This window comes from Cyprinus carpio, chromosome A1, assembly GCF_018340385.1.
Source record: "Cyprinus carpio isolate SPL01 chromosome A1, ASM1834038v1, whole genome shotgun sequence".
NCBI classification, from domain to species: Eukaryota; Metazoa; Chordata; class Actinopteri; order Cypriniformes; family Cyprinidae; genus Cyprinus; species Cyprinus carpio.
In genome coordinates, this window is record NC_056572.1 from 23,190,505 (window position 1) to 23,206,997 (window position 16,493).

Sequence of the window (16,493 nt, forward strand, 5' to 3'; positions counted from 1 at the left end):
TAGCACACACATACAGTCAGCACGCTAGATCTAATGATCTGTATCAAAACAAACTACTGAAAATTAACTTAGTTCTACCCTTCCAGTCAAATTGTACTCCACATTAGAGGGTTAGTTCACCCAAAATTTAAAAATCTGTCATTAATTACTCACTCTCATGTCATTCCAAACCCATTATACCTTCGTTCATCTTCAAAACACAAATTAAGATATTTTTGATGAAATACGAGAACTTTCTGACCCCTCTATAGGCAGCAACGCAACTTTTACGTTCCAGAATAGTAGGAAAGACATTGTGAAAGTAATCATGTGACTCTAGTGGTTCATCATCAGTTTTGTCTTCTGTTGCATGAACACAACACTCATGCATTGTAGCTCTCGTGAATGCACATTACAGATTTATAATTTAAAAAACAACCTAAAAAAAATATAATTATCTGTTTTTTTTTAAACATCTTCCTAACTCAAATATAATTATTGTTTGTTTGTTTGTTTGTTTTTTGCACGCAAACACTCGCATCGCTTCATAAAATGAAAGTGAAAAAGTGAAAGTCGTGACATTTGCCAAGTATGGTAACCCATACTCGGAATTGGTGCTCTGCATTTAACCCATCCAAGCCGCAGTGAGAAGTGAACACACCATGAACACACACCCGGAGCAGTGGGCAGCTATATAGCAACTGGGGGTTCAGTGCCTTGCTCAAGGGCACTTCAGCCATGGGTATTGAGGGTGGAAGAGAGCGCTGTTCATTCACTCCCTCCCACCTACAACTCCTGCCACCACCGAGACTCGAACCTGTGACCTTCTGGTTACAAGTCCAATTCTCTAACCATTAGGTCACAGCTGCCCCTAAAATTTAGCTAAAACAACTGGAGTCACGTTAATTACTTTAACAATGTCTTTCCTACCAGTCTGGAACTTGAATGTGAAAGTTGCTTTGCTGTCTGCAGGGTCAGAAAGCTCTCTGATTTCTTAAAAATATGTTTGTTTGTTTTCCTAAGAGGAATGAAGGTCTTACGGGTGTGAAACCAAACAAGGGCGACTAATTAATGACAGAATTTTAATTTTTGGTCAAGCAATCTCTTTAAGGGCAGCTTTAACTTAACTTTTTAACCTAGCTTTAACAGGTGTGTATTACACAATTTTAATCAACTTCAACTGAGTCAACCCGTTTCATGTTGGATGGTTCTTTTCCTCCACCACATGCATTAAAATCATGTAATGCACACCTAGCCATGGATTAGCCCTTATGTGTGAACAGGTTTATAGGTTACACAAAATATTAAAGGGTTAAAGAAGTTAAAAAGCGCCCATCCATAAAATAAAAGTGTCTCGCACAGCACCGGGGGGTGAACAAAGGCCTCCTGTAGCGAATCAATGTGTTTTTGTAAGAAAAATATCCATATTCAAAATGTAATAATCACTTTAATCTAGTTTACGCTCACTGTTGTAAACAGAAGCCGTTCTGGGCGGATGACATATGAGTTCGGCACAATAACTGTGGAACACATATGTTCTATATACTGTATTCTAATAGTATATTTACATATATTTGTGAATTATATATTTATTTCAATTATTATTATTATTTTAATTTAAGGTTAGAATTTTGTACGAAAAACCAATAAAGAGTGATAAAGAGGGTAAATAATTGTGGAGCACTCTGTACAGTATTTAAACATAATTGTCTCTATGCTTTTTTTCCAGAAATGCATGTTATTGTGCAAGGGGTAGTGGCATGGACTATCAGTGGAGCAACAGAAAGCTCTGAGATTTCATTCTAAAGATCTTCATTTGTGTTCTGAAGATGAACGAAAGACTTGCGGGTTTGGAACGATATGAGGGTGAGTAATTGATGAAAGAATTTTCAATTTTGTGTGAACCAGCCTGTTAACTTCTTTTACCTGGAGTGTTCAAAGACATTGTTAATGCTGTCCAGTATGCCATAAGAAATGAACTGGGAGTAGTATGAATACTTTCCACAAACACTTGGTGACATCAAAATTCAAGATTTATTTTAAAATCTAATCTTATGATTTATGCCTGTAGTGAAAAAAGTAACTGAAACTTGAGAATTTCTGATAGTTTTTGTTTGTTTGTTTTTCCAGACTACATCCAAAATAGTGTTTCCACATCTGAGATAAAGGCAATCATAAGAACAAAGCGGAACGATGGGGATAAGCTCTTCAAAGAATGAAACATAATGATGGAAGAAATGTGCATGATTGCATGATTTGTAAATAAACATTAAGCACATTTAGTGTAACTCTCAGCCTGTTATTTTAAGTTTACAGAAAATAAAATCATTTATTGTTGCACTGCTGTTTGAGACATTCACTGTTGTTCATTATATTGCAGTTGTGTGCAAATAAAACTTATTCTGAATATTCTGGTTGCATTTCAGTGTTACTGTACAGCATTTTATTAGTATTGCACTTGGGTTGTATTGAATTGTACTTCAGTTGTATTATATATTGCAGTACTACAGCAGTTTTATTGCAGTATAATTGTACAGTAGTTTTACTTCAGCTGTATTTCAGTAATACTGGGGTTTTATTGCAGTTGTTTGATAGTAATACTACAGCTCTACTCCAGTTGTATTTCAATAGTTCTTCAGATGTATTGCAGTAACACGACATCAATGCAGTTTTTTATATATAACAAAAACTGCAGTATTACTTTTTTTTTTTTTTTTTTTTTTTTAACTGCAGTTATTTTTTGTAAGGGTCTGTTTTCATCATGGAAAGTTCAAGCTATAGCTGACTTTCCATTTAAAAGACCATTAAACTTGTCTTCCACATTTGGTGGGTAATTGAAACAGGCTAGTGAAGCTGCACTCTTATGCCCTCTGCGGGACAGCTGGATCTGACAAGGGGGGACTGTGTACGTGTGTACGTGTGTGTGTGTGTGTGTGTGTGTGTGTGTGTGTGTGTGTGTGTGTGTGTGTGTGTGTCTATATATATATATATATATATATAGATATAAAGCAGAGAAAAGGGCTCTCTGACTTAAATGTATAATTTGCATAAACTAAAACATTCTTTTTCGGGACCTCTTTTATACTTGCACGTGCTTGCTGATAAAGTGAAATAGTTGTTTAGCTAGTCCACTGAGAAAAGGTTCTGTGCAGTGTTACTCTTCTTTACTGGATACAAACACAGTATACTTTCGTGCTGATATGACATTTGTCACAATTAGTTAGTTTGCCACGGAAAATAAATATTTATTTTTCTTACACGCCCCATGCAGGAATCTTAATTAGAAACAGTAATCTGACGACTGTTCTGTTGTTTAGGAAAAAAAAAAAAGTGTCGCATTCTTCCTGTTAAAAAAGAAAAGTCTTAGAGACTCCGCTGGTTTTTGTAATAATAATTAATATGGAAAAGGCGAATTGATTACTAGGACAGTCCTGCATGGAAAGTGTTGGCACACACTGCCATCTAGTGAAGCACCTTCAGCCTGAGCAGTCTTTACCTTTTGTTTCGCACAGGACTTTAACTTGTTATAGGGCAGTCTTAAAATACGTTTTGCTCAAAATATCAATCTTTATTAATCTTAATTTATTATGTACTAGTCTTCTTTATATTAAGCTTTGCTTTTCTCACCAAAGTACAATTTTAAGGAAACACTTTTCTACTTTTTGTCAAGAGATTCAAGTAAAATTCAATAAACTCTTTAAAAAGGGATAGTTCATTCAAAATGAAAAGTTTCATCATTTCCTCACCCTGGTGCTGGTCCCATGTGGCATCCTTTTAGTCCGCGTAACACCAGAGGAGATTCTGTATTAGCAGGATGTTGAGCCGGCTGTCAATCTTGATAAAGGACAAAAACAGGGGCGTCGGACTGGGGGTAAAACCAGTACTGATTACCAGGGCCCCAAAGGAAGAGAGGGCCCTTGAAAAGTCTGGAATATATTTTATTTTACGTGGATATTTTCATGGGGGGTGGAATGGGGGCCCATCAGGACTGCCTATGCATAGGGCCCGGGATCCTGTGCATCGCCCCTGGACAAAAACATCACAAAAGCATCCCATAAAGACCAGGTAACAGAAGGGTTACATAAGATGCACAAATGCTAAGTGATGATTAATATTAAATTAGAAAAAAAAAAATTCGTCTCTGTTATTAACATAGGTTATTAATTGCGGCGGCGAATACGGTTTCTGCAGGCCATAGTTTGGCTGTTCTCCGATCCGAGTGGTGGCGCTAAACGTTACAAGTGTTTCACAAAACAGGCGAAGAACGCATAGGGACGACAAGATCAACAGGAAGTTCTAACCAGCATTGTTTTTTAACTTCTCGCTCGCGTTCATTTTTTTTGGAAGTTATTTAAGTTTTATGTGCGTTTTGTAGCATGAATTCTGTTAAAAGAGGATAAAATATGATCGTGCGCTGACTTTATAGTGGACGCGCTCGGCTCTTGAACGCAGAGATGTTTGTGAGCGCGGAACGCATTGGGAGGAATCAGCTGGTTGATTAACAACACTCATGATTCGTCTAGATCTCAGTCGTGTTTATGCGAATCATATGCATCTAAACCAAACCACAGCAGTAGAACTAACAAGAACTTAACCCGGCTGTTATCTGTCCCTGCCTCTGGCTCAGACTCAGTCGGAGTGTAATGTAAGAGATCCGTGGCAGCGGGAAAGATGCCGTGCACATGCGGGAACTGGAGGAGGTGGATTCGGCCTCTGGTGGTGCTGCTGTACATTCTTGTGCTCCTGGTTGTCCTTCCACTCTGTATATGGGAACTTCAAAAATCAGGGGTCAGATGCATTTTTATAATTACATGTATTAAATATGTAGCCGCTGACTGAAAAATGTGTTCATAAATGTTGTTAACCCGCTTGTTGTGCTAAGAAACCCTTCCTGGTTAATTTAAAACAAGTTATTATAATATTAATAATATTTTTGTTTTATAACATCTGTATTGTTTTGCTATCAATAGTTTTCTAATGTGAACTGTTCACAGCATAATATGCTGAAGTGTCAAATCAGTGTTGTTATTGTTAACTAAAACTAGAACTGTTCCAATAGTTTTAACTTTAAGCTAAAAGGTTAAATAGAAAATAAATGTTAGATGAAAAACTTGGCAACTTACTGAAATGAAATAAAAAATCTGAAGTGCTAAAATTACTAAAAACTAACACCGATAACAAATTAAAGGTAAACAAAACAAAAACAACTAATACAAATTACAAAAAAAACGCAGCAAAAATACTAAAACTTAAACTAAAATGAAAGCTGAAAACAAAAGCTAATTCAAAATATGAATACATATAAGAGTATATAAATAAGACTAAAATGAGAGTCAATTTTGACTCACAAATGGAAAACATCCTATTCATGTTGTTATTTTACTGTCAATGGTGTTAGTTTAGTTTAGATCATTTTAACAGGGTCTGTTCACACTGATGGTATTCTCCTTATAAACACATAGGTGAGTACTCCTAATAAGGCATGGTTCATCGCTGGGATATTTGTGTTCATGACTATACCCATCTCACTGTGGGGGATTCTGCAGCATCTAGTACACTACACCCAACCTGAGCTACAAAAACCTATTATCAGGTATTGTTGTGTGGATAATAATAAGTGTATTTTATGCAGTATTAAATGACGTTATATATTCAGTATAATTGTTCTGTCTGTTTCCTACATATTCATTCATTCTGTTTTTTGTTTCCTCCTCAGAATATTATGGATGGTCCCTATATACAGCCTGGACAGTGTGAGTATCATGTGATCACAATGATCGCTAACATGTTGGTATTTGATGCAGATTGCTCTTTGATGTTTGGTCTCCAGTTAGGATTGCCTTGACTTGAACACTGGCCTTTTTCTGTTTGACAATCAAGTTAATGTGAGGCCTGATGTTGCAGATGCCCATGACTTGGATTACATTAAGAGTTGGACCAGACCATACTCATGTGCATCTAATCTCTCTCTTTTTTTATGTAATTTGTCATTTCTGTCTTCTATATATAGGTTCTCTTTACTCTTTGGTCCTTTCTTCTGTTTTCACAGTGGATTGCATTGAAGTATCCCAAAATTGCCATCTATGTAGACACGTGTAGAGAGTGCTATGAGGCCTATGTCATCTACAACTTCATGATCTTCCTTCTCAACTATCTGGGAAACCAGTATCCCAGTCTGGTGCTGATGCTGGAGGTGCAGGAGCAACAAAAGCATCTCCCCCCTCTTTGCTGCTGCCCACCGTGGCCCATGGGAGAGTGAGTGTTTGCAGAGACATAGATAGAATATGAAAGTAGGATAACTTAAGGCAAGATGTGGTATTTAATGTGTAAGGAGAAAGTCAAGACATTATGGCTTAGGCTCTTATGTTGAGGGCCTCCATGACCTGTTTACCATCTTCTCCTTTGGAGCCCTCCTTATAGTGAAGGATGGAAAAAGAAAGTCTTTGTTTAGATACTGCAGGAAGAGATTTCTTCTAAATTGCTTGCAAAGTGAACACTTTCTTGAGGTCGTTGGCTGCTTTTAGCTATTGTTGCTGACAGCAGCAACTTTTAAATGCAAGTTAGGCAGTGGTGGTAATGTGTGAAAGTCTGTTGATTTAAACCAGCAGCGTTTTAACTGAAAAAATAAAAAAAAATAAAGGAAGCCTGCTTTAGAGAACAGTAGAGCTTTATGTGCCTGTTAAGTTAACTTTAATTCAGTGCCAGGGAAACATTTATTTACACTGCAACATTTTTTTCTCATGGCCTATTTTTCTCAATTTTCATATTGAGAACAGCACATTTTTCATGACTGATTTTTTTTCTTAACAGAGTGCTTTTGCTGAGATGTAAACTGGGAGTTCTGCAGTACACCGTTGTGAGACCTGTCACTACAGTCATTGCTTTGTAAGTGTCATTCATTTGGATTCTTGTAGAGTTTATTAACATAGGTTTAATATCAGTTCTGTCATATTTATTGTGTTTGTGGTTTTACACCATATAAAGAAACTATCATTCAGATGTTTGGGGTCAGTACGATTTTTTAAAATGTTTTTGAAAGAACTCGGTTATGCTTACTAAGCCTGCATTTATTTGATTAAAATACAATAAAAACAGTAATATTGTGAAATAATATTACAATTTGAAATAGCAGTTTTTTTATTTGAATATATTTTAATTTTAAGCAGATTTTTCAGCATCATTATTCCAGTCTTCAGTGTCACATGATCCTTCAGAAATCATTCTAATATGTTGATGCGTTGCTCAAGAAACATTATTATTATTTTTATTAATGTGTAAAACAAAACTACGGTTTAATATTTTTGTTTTCAGGATTATTTGATTTAAAAAAAAAAACAAAAAAAAAACAACTTTCTTTAAAGTCTTACTGACTGACCTCAAACATTTGAATGGTAGTGTAATTTCTGTTAGTGAAAGTGCATCAACAAACCTCTTTGGGCAACACTAATAGTTCCACATGTTTCTGTGCTGAGATGCTTATTAAACACAACATTTGCATCATTTCTGTCCTGCCAAATTAGGATTTGCCAGCTTTGCGATGTCTATGATGAAGGAAACTTCAGCTCAAAAAATGCCTGGACGTATCTGGTTATCGTCAACAATCTCTCTCAGCTTGTAAGTAGCTGTTTTGTCCTGAATATTATGTAAGACTGTCACATGATCGAATGTCATGAGAGCTGAGTGAGTCTGCAGTTCCACCCAGGAACCAGACAGCAGTAAAAAGAAGGTAAAATGTAACTAAAGTCCTATTAACAGAGCCATCTTTATGGGTTTTTAAAAACTCATTTGTTATGAAGTTAAACTAATGAGACTTTACAGCTCCTTATTTGTGTTTATGCTGCTGATCATTAAAACGAACAGCTTAGGGAGCATGAACAATCAATAATTTGTCACTGTTGTTGCTTCAAATTAAATGAAATCCTGAAAATCTACTTTTTCTCTCTTCAGTTTGCCATGTACTGTCTTGTGCTGTTCTACAAGGCTCTGAGAGAAGAGCTGAGTCCTATCAAACCTGTGGGCAAATTCCTCTGTGTCAAGCTGGTGGTTTTTGTGTCATTCTGGTAAACAGTTCTCTACACATAAAACACTGTAATAATTCTGATCTGCTTCCAATAAAGTTCAGTTCCTGTGTTGCAGGGCAGTTTTCTAGAATGCACTATGTAGCATCCGGTTTGCACAATTTGCCACTCTAATATTTTGTTTAATTGGGTTTTTTTATCTGTCTTAGGCAAGCTGTGGTCATTGCGCTTTTAGTGAAGGTTGGTGTGATCTCAGACTCGCACACCTGGGACTGGAACAGCGTGGAGGCTGTAGCCACTGGACTACAGGTATATACTGTACTTGGGTCTCAGCACTAAACACAGTTTTGTAAATGAGGCTTACAACTACAAATGGGCTAGTGAGACACCGGTTTGATAATATTGTGCTTATAGTTATATGTATTACCATTACTGGCTTATCATGAATACAACACACCATTGTCACTGCAGCACCATTAATGGACTTCTGGTTACACAAGTGGAAGTAACCTTAAGATTAAAGGTCTGTTCTTCTGTCTTCTCACAGGACTTCACCATCTGTGTGGAAATGTTTTTGGCAGCCATTGCCCATCACTTCAGCTTCACTTACAAGCCCTACATACAGGAAGCAGAGGAAGGTTCTTGCTTTGATTCCTTCCTGGCCATGTGGGATGTCTCGGATATACGGGCTGATATCTCGGAACAAGTGCGCAATGTCGGTGAGGCACGACACAGTCTTTTCTTATTTGCGGTGAAAGGATCGAGGGTCTATGATCTTTCTTGAAATCTTACAAAATACTTAATCTACATTAAGCAGTCCATATCATACTTTTTACCCCTCAGAGGTCTACTAGTAATACTAGGCTTTTGCACCTTATATTCATAAACTTAATATTTCCCGAACGGGAATCACTTTGTCAATACTCAGACCTATTTCAAACAGTTATTCATCATATTTCTGTTCTTTTTTCTTTTTTATTCAGGGAGAACAGTCATGGGTCGGCCAAGGAAAACATATTTTGGTGAAGAGGCATGTCAGGACGAGAACACAGGACTGCTGTCAGCTGGCTCTCAGGATCCAGTTGTTGAATCGTCCTCCAACCCTCCATCCCCTAAGGGCCGTTACCAGGGCATGGGCCACACCGTAACTCCCCACTCCATCTCGGCTCCCGCCAACCTTGGCTGTGCACCATGGGAAGGACATGTTGATGACATCACGCCTGCTGTGCTATCTGGTGATCATACAGACCAACAAGGCTCAGACTATGCAGCAATCACTTAACATCACAAATAGCTAAAGCACATCGATCTAATGTGCATTATCTACCATTTCGAATATATGCAGCCACCATTAACTATTGATACTTGTGGATAATATGTGTTCAGAGAGGCTCAGTGAAGCTTTGGTAGCAAGAACATATATGAAGGACTTGGGTGGTGTTAGTCCTCCATTTTTAACCATGTTTGGCATTATTTTGCTGAAAACATGACCAAATTATGAAAACTGACATTAGAGTGAAGCACAGTTAATTCCCCAATACAAGTTGAATTTTTCACGTCATCAGATAATGGTTCTTTTAAGACAGCTTTATGAATGTTTTTTTCTAAGAAACACTATGTAATGATAATGCTACTTCAAAATGTCATTGACGTCCTCCTGGGTTTTATCAAGTCATTTTAAGTTTTTTGTTTGTTTTTATGACATCAGTGTTACTTTCACATTTTTATCTGTGAATGTAAATGCAATTTAAGTATTTTTCCCCCCTTCCACGGAGCATCACATTGATTATGGACGGTAATATTAAATTGCCATGATGCCATGGAGATTTTGTGTCAGCAGAATATATGCATGTGGTAAAGCAAGTATAGTTTGAACATTGGCTCTAAAGCACAAAATACTGAAGCACCCATATCTCTGCTTGCTTCGCTTCAGAGCTTAGCAACCTCTCCTGGACTCCTTGCCTTCAGAACAGCTTCATGTAATTGTCAAAACAGAAACACACGTTGGTGTTCTTTCTTTAGTCCTTCTCAAAAAGTATTTGTTTTAACTGTGTTTTTATGATTTGGTTATTTTAATGATTAGACAAAGAAAAATAGGTTTAAAAGCCAATTAAGTAAAGTATTGAACATTTTGAATACTGACTTTTGAAATGATGCAATGTCTAAATATCAGCCAAAGTTAAGATTTTATTATTTTTTTCATTTTGTTAATTGTTTCAACAATCGGTTAGATTTAACAGCAGCTGCACATGAAATATAAATGTCAGATATAGTATAACAGTAAGGGCAAATCATTTTATCATTATGGATGTGGACCTGTGGGAAATATTCCCATTTATTTGTTTGTATGAACCGTTGTGTGTCTCTCAGATCCATTCAGAGAGATGCATCTTCTGCAATGGTTTGTACAGCTGTTGCATTGCCTTATCTAACAGTGGTTGTCAAGAATCATTAAACTTCAAATGCAAATGGGTATTGAGTATTTCTGCTTAATTGCATTCCATCCGAGTTCAAAGGTATAGTTCACCCAGAAATCATCCATTTACTCACTCTATTGCCTGAAATAGTTTTAATGTAAAATGTGTGCTTAATCTTAAAAATATTAACTTTGTTTACCATACAGCAATTAAATAATTGTCCATTAGCAGCAATTCACTGATTTTGGAGCGTGTTATACTAGTACAGGATCCCCCCCCCATCATGAGTCACTGGTCACAGGCTCCGCCTCCCTCATAACGTCATCAGCCCCCAGCCCGTCTTCTTTAACAACTGTGATGGAGATGCAGCACTTGTGGAACTGGATCCTAAGCTTGACCCATTCTCCTCTGGATGACCACTGCCACCTGCTTCCAGTGCGAGTCCTCAAAAATAAGCTAAAACCAGAATTATAGAGATCCAGTGTAATTGGCAGTGCTGTTCATGAGGTCCAGTGCGAAGAGTTCTACTGGTTCACTAAAATGTGTTCAGGTATCTAAGAGAAGAAACAAACATTAAAGAGACAATTTATTCTTTAAACATTTTAATTTAGTAATTTAGAGAAACCACAGAATATATTTAAATTTCTCTCAGCACTGAATTGTCAGAACACTCCTGTTTATATACAACTTAAATATAATGGTGCATGAAATGGTAAATTTGATCATGAAATAAGCTGATAATTCTTGGTATCTCTCTAACTGCATGACATAAGCCTGTTCTTTCTGTTAGGAAGAAGGGCTATTTTTAAAGCAACTTTAATTAACCACATAGGAGGGCAGTTTCTGGCCATTTTGAAGCCCAAGGTGGTGAATGGAACATACACAGATAATGAGATTCAGTTCAACAGGTCCTAAAAAGAAGCAAACACCCTGTAATGGAATTTGGACCAGAATATGCACTTGAGTTTTCAGGTCAAAGTTGAGTCTTGTAAAAACTAAAAGCTTATCAATAATGTTTACACAAAAAAGGCTAAAAAGCCACTCTGTAAAGCAGAATGTCTATCTATCTTAAGATAAAAATACAGACCAACATAACATAGTTCTGTTTAGACCACACACACTGTACACTACCAATCAAAGTTAAAATAACTTTTTTATTATAATATATTAAAATGTAATTTATTCCTGTGATGACAAAGCTGAATTTTCAGCAACCATTACTTCAGTCTTTCTTCAGTGTTGCATGATGCTTTAGAAAGCATTCTTATATGCTGATTTGGTGCTCAAGAAACATTTTTTCTATTATCATCAATGCTGACAATAGTCAGATGACTTTTTTTTCAGGGTTCCTTGAAGAAAGTTCAAAATACCAGCATTTATATAAAAATCTTTATAAATGTCTTCACTGTCTCTTTTGATCAATTGTCCTGTTGCATTATCATTATTTCAACACTCAACTCTATTCTGTAGTTCTGTACCTGCACATTATTGAAGTCTATGTCCAGAGCTGTGAAAGGCTGTGTGAGTTGACTGTATCCTCCACACAGTCTTTCAGTGTTGTAGGGTTCTGTGCTGTCCTCAGTATCAGCCAAACCTCTGGACTATAGATCTGTCCTGCTGCAGACAGATCCAAGCCTCCCACTGAAGACACACAGAGCCTACAGAAGGTTGATTAGTAACTCAATCACTAAATGTTCACTCCAATCTTTCTAAGATCATACTCAAGAGCCTGCTGCTTTAGTAACTGTGTTAAGAGAAGTGTAATGTAAACTTTATCAATGTGTCACTCACACATAAGCAGCTTAGTCTCTCACCTGTGATGTCTACGGATCTCACGGCACTGCACAGCGACTCCAAACACAGTTGCACCAGCAGGTATTACCCGGCCCGTTTGTGAGGGATTGGACAAGGGTTCTCGAGTGTTCTGTTGAGATGATACATGAAACATATTTTCTACAAATGACTGTAGAACTGATTCACCAACAATTGTATGTGTCTCAGATGGCCACTAGGTGACCCTGTTGCCCCAAAATTTATATAACTTAAGGCTAATCTCTGACACTGGTATGGGAAAAAACTGTAGGTTTGCTGATCAGAACGGTCAATACCTCATACATATACTGAAATCATTCAGAAAGTGACTTTCAGGTGAAGGTAAACGTAGGTGCTTCCATGCATGGATCAGCGTCTCAATCTATTATTGTTGTACAGTATCACTATTTTTACTGTATTTTTGATCAAAGACTTTCAAAAACATATAAAATAAAATCTTACTGGTGTCCCAAACTTTTGAATCGTAGTGTAAATTATGCATAAGATTAATTCATAAGATTTATTCTTGGGAAAAAAGCACAGATTCTTTCCAGTTTAAAAGTATGTCAATATGAATCTGGTTACTATATAAAGAAATATTTACCTGTTTGGAATGTCTTTTGGAATTTCCATGTCCAGAGACTTCCGGTGAAGGATCTTGATGCTATCTGCCATCCAATTGGCTGAGCGCACCTCGCATGCCGGCTCATACATTGTCTTTGACAGCTCACAGGCATAGACCTCAGCAGTGCCTGCCATCTTTGCATGCATACTAACATGCTAACCAAAAAGCGTCAAACCACACTCACTGTATATCAGCTGAAACAGACGTTTGCTAAATAACAATGTTATGTAATAAGCCTGTGAAAAATCTCACCCGAGGATGCCCGTGCCAGTTCCAATATACAGAATGGAGCTGAATCCTCCCTCAACAGCTTTCTTGATAGCCAACTGGTATTTGTGGTTCTGCTCATGGTCACTGAGCATTAACAAGTGCCAGCGTTCCACCAACCAGTTGGCAACATGGTAAAAGTTCTCCTTTACCTCTGGGAAGTCTGGTCGGAGTTTAAGGGCTTTGTAAAAATGGCCAGCAGCTTCATCCCAAAATCCCATTCTAAAATAAGAGAAACCAACTTATCTTTTGGGTTACTATTCAGAGGTTTTGGATCAGTACAGTATGTATATTTCAAATAAACCTTCAATAATATTTTAAACTTTCTTTCTATTCATCAAAAGAATCCTGTAAAAAAAAAGAAAAATAATAAAATCATGATTTTCATAAGAATATTAAGCAGCACAAATGTTTTCAATTTTCATAATAATAAGAAATGTATCTTGATCACCAAATCAGCATATTAAAATGATTCTAAAGGATCATTTGACACTGAAGACTGAAGTAATGGCTACTGAAAATTCAGCTTTGACATCACTGGAATAAATCCCTTTTATATATATATATACTTGATCAGCAGAAGAGATTTATTTGAAAAATATGAAAATATATTACCCACTCTAAACTTTTAAACAGTAGTTTATAAAATATATTTTATTATATTATCTCGGTAAGACGAACACGACTTTATTTTACACAGATTTAACCAGTAAATAACAGATCAAAGAGGGAAAAAGAAGAAGAAATTAAACCTGAACAGATGCTCTCCCATGCTGTTCACTATTACCTCATCCACGGGAAACAACTCCAAAGCTTGTTCATAGCAATCAAAGAGGTCCTGGATACATCCAAGAGAGTCCAGCTCATCAGCCCATTTAAACAGAGTCAATCTAAAGGACTCCTGTCAAAAACATACATTTACAATAAAGTTCTGAAACTAGATCAACTTCACCACACAGGTGCAGTAAACAGACTGATAAACGTATTAAGGAATATAATAACAATATAATATAATACAACATAAAAATGACTAATTATTAAGCATTATTTATTAATATTTAATCAACCTATCAAACCTTTTAGTTAGCAAACGTGATGTGATTAAAAAAAAACTGGTGATAAGAAAAACGGGTTTCATAAATGTTCATATATCAGAATAACATCGCTGAACATTACATAGTTTTTCTCCACATAAATAAGAAACCCGAATAACTACGTGCTGCTGTTTAATATGCACCACAAAATGCGCTTTAAAAAAATGTGTGTGAAAGCTACTTTTGATCAGCTATGTACTGCAGGTCCGCACTGCAGAATCATGCGGACGGAAACAACATCCGCTATTTTAGAGTTCCACATAATATTTAAACACACTGCTGACAACCCTCTAATATTATCGCATTAATGGAGTTTATCGAGAAAAATATATATATAATTATAAGCCGAATGATTTATACAGTTGGAAGAGAAGTAAATTTCCACAACAACACTTCCCGCGGAGCCCCAAGGTATTCCCCCAAATGTCCCGACTTTCCAGAGAGCCAAGCTTGGTGACGTGATGGCTGAAAAAACACGCGGGAGGAGAAGGAGACTGTGCTCGACTGTCATTCGCGGACAAAACAACCTGACTGGACGTTATTACCTTTATTTCAATACATATCCGTGTAGCGTAACGTTAGAGCTGTTTTAGCGTATTTTGCGAGAGTTTAAACGCGGGACGTACTTAATTTACCCGGATCCAAGGTTAACGATACTCGCGCGACTTGGAAAGAGTTTTATTCCCACGAGAACTAACTACCGACGCGTTTGCTCTTACTAAAATATACGAGACAGTTTAGCGTTCCGTTCCTTTTTTAATTTTGTTTCTTTATCCGAGCAGTTTCTATTCATTCGCTGGTCGCTTTCTGAAGGGATTTAAACGCTAGCTAGTCCAGTAAAAATGGGTTTGCACCCGTTGGAGTTCAGCGAGTCTTACCTGGACAGTCCTGCTTTCAGGGAGAAAATCAAAGCTCATGAAGCAGAGCTGGACAAAACCGGCAGGTTTATCAAAGAGCTGTATAAAGATGGAAAGAATCTCATCAATGCCACAAAACGTAAGTTCCAATTCAATTAAATACATTAAACTTAATGAATATATAAATAATCTTGAAATAAATAAAAATCAAGCCATCCATTCAACAAACAAACCATCCTATCCAAACAAATCAGACAAAAAAAACAACCAAAAACAAACATCTTTCCTCTTTTCTTTTCTTTCTTTTCTTTTCTTTTTTCTACCCATTTCTCTTTTCTTTTCTTTTCTTTTCTTCTTTTCTTTTTCTTTTTTTTCTTTACATTCACTTAAGACAAAACCAATTGTACATTCACTTAAGACAAAACAAATTCAATTGCTTTTTTTTCTTTTGGTCAAGGTCACCATGTCATTCCTATTTACACGTTTACCCGAGTTTTGTTTTACTGCTCTCGAGAGCTCATTTAGTCTAGCTTGCGTGGCATAACATTTGCTGACCTCATCCAGGTTTTGGGTTATGATTTACATGAACTGTGTGCAAATCAACAGGTGTCCTACAAGTTTATTTTGAAAAAGTAATTTTTTTGGGTATATATATATATATATATATATATATATATATATATATAGTATATATATTATATATATATATACACATATATACACATATATATATATATACACATATACTATATATATATATATATATATATATATATATATATATATATATATATATATATATACACCACACACACAACACATATATATATATATATATATATATACACACACACACATATATATATATATATATATATATATATACACATACATATATATATATATATATATATATATATATATATATATATATATATATATATATGTATGTATGTATGTATGTATACATACATACAAGAATAAGAATTTTATATATATATATATATATATATATATATATATATATATATATATATATATATATATATATAAAGAATAAGAATTTTTTTTTTTTTTTGAAAGGCCAATTTTCACAGTTCAGACGTCAGCAGTTATGCATTTTCATTTGTGGCTTATCACCTCTGTCATGTGACCCTCACTTGTACCTCCATGTGTAAAGTTTTATTGTAAACATTTCATGCCCCTTCCCATTATCCATCTATTATATTCTGCCTTTTTCCTAGCATTTAGGACAGGGCAGAACAAATTGGCTAAAAATAAAGCTTGCATATTACGCCTTGGATGTTCAGACCTTTTTTGGATATGTTTGAATTATTAGGATCTGCAGGGTCTGGGTAAATTTATCTTTGAGTATTTATTCAGATAGCAGGAAGTTTTTGTGCAAATTAAAATGGAAGACCAAA

General features: G+C 36.0%; 2 protein-coding genes and 1 pseudogene across 4 annotated transcripts in view; 2 read left to right on the forward strand and 1 right to left on the reverse strand.

Moving 5' to 3' along the window:
• The first annotated feature begins 4,224 nt into the window (after positions 1–4,224).
• On the forward strand, positions 4,225–10,534 carry LOC109093924 (transmembrane protein 184C-like). 2 transcript variants are annotated; one of them, XM_042758179.1, is made up of 10 exons: positions 4,225–4,767; positions 5,442–5,572; positions 5,696–5,732; positions 6,029–6,234; positions 6,790–6,864; positions 7,500–7,593; positions 7,927–8,039; positions 8,207–8,306; positions 8,545–8,716; positions 8,981–10,534. In XM_042758179.1, the coding sequence occupies exons 1-10, from the start codon at positions 4,651–4,653 to the stop codon at positions 9,277–9,279; spliced, it is 1,344 nt and encodes a 447-aa protein (XP_042614113.1). In that variant the 5' UTR covers positions 4,225–4,650; the 3' UTR covers positions 9,280–10,534. The 2 variants fall into 2 exon arrangements, with proteins under 2 accessions (XP_042614113.1, XP_042614118.1); XM_042758184.1 differs by lacking the exons at positions 4,225–4,767; positions 5,442–5,572; positions 5,696–5,732 and adding an exon at positions 5,814–5,931.
• A 161-nt stretch (positions 10,535–10,695) lies between these two features.
• LOC109093643 lies at positions 10,696–14,022 on the reverse strand (annotated as a pseudogene).
• A 443-nt stretch (positions 14,023–14,465) lies between these two features.
• Positions 14,466–16,493, forward strand: part of LOC109090846 (rho GTPase-activating protein 10-like) — a 47,529-nt gene continuing 45,501 nt past the window's right edge. Inside the window, exon 1 of one of the 2 annotated variants that reach the window (XR_006160243.1) lies at positions 14,466–15,208. Coding sequence is in view for 1 of the 2 variants with exons in the window: in XM_042758164.1 (XP_042614098.1) it covers positions 15,055–15,208 (154 nt within the window). In the remaining variant the exon portion in view is untranslated. The remainder of the gene's footprint in view (positions 15,209–16,493) is intronic. The other variant, XM_042758164.1, reaches the window with a different exon arrangement.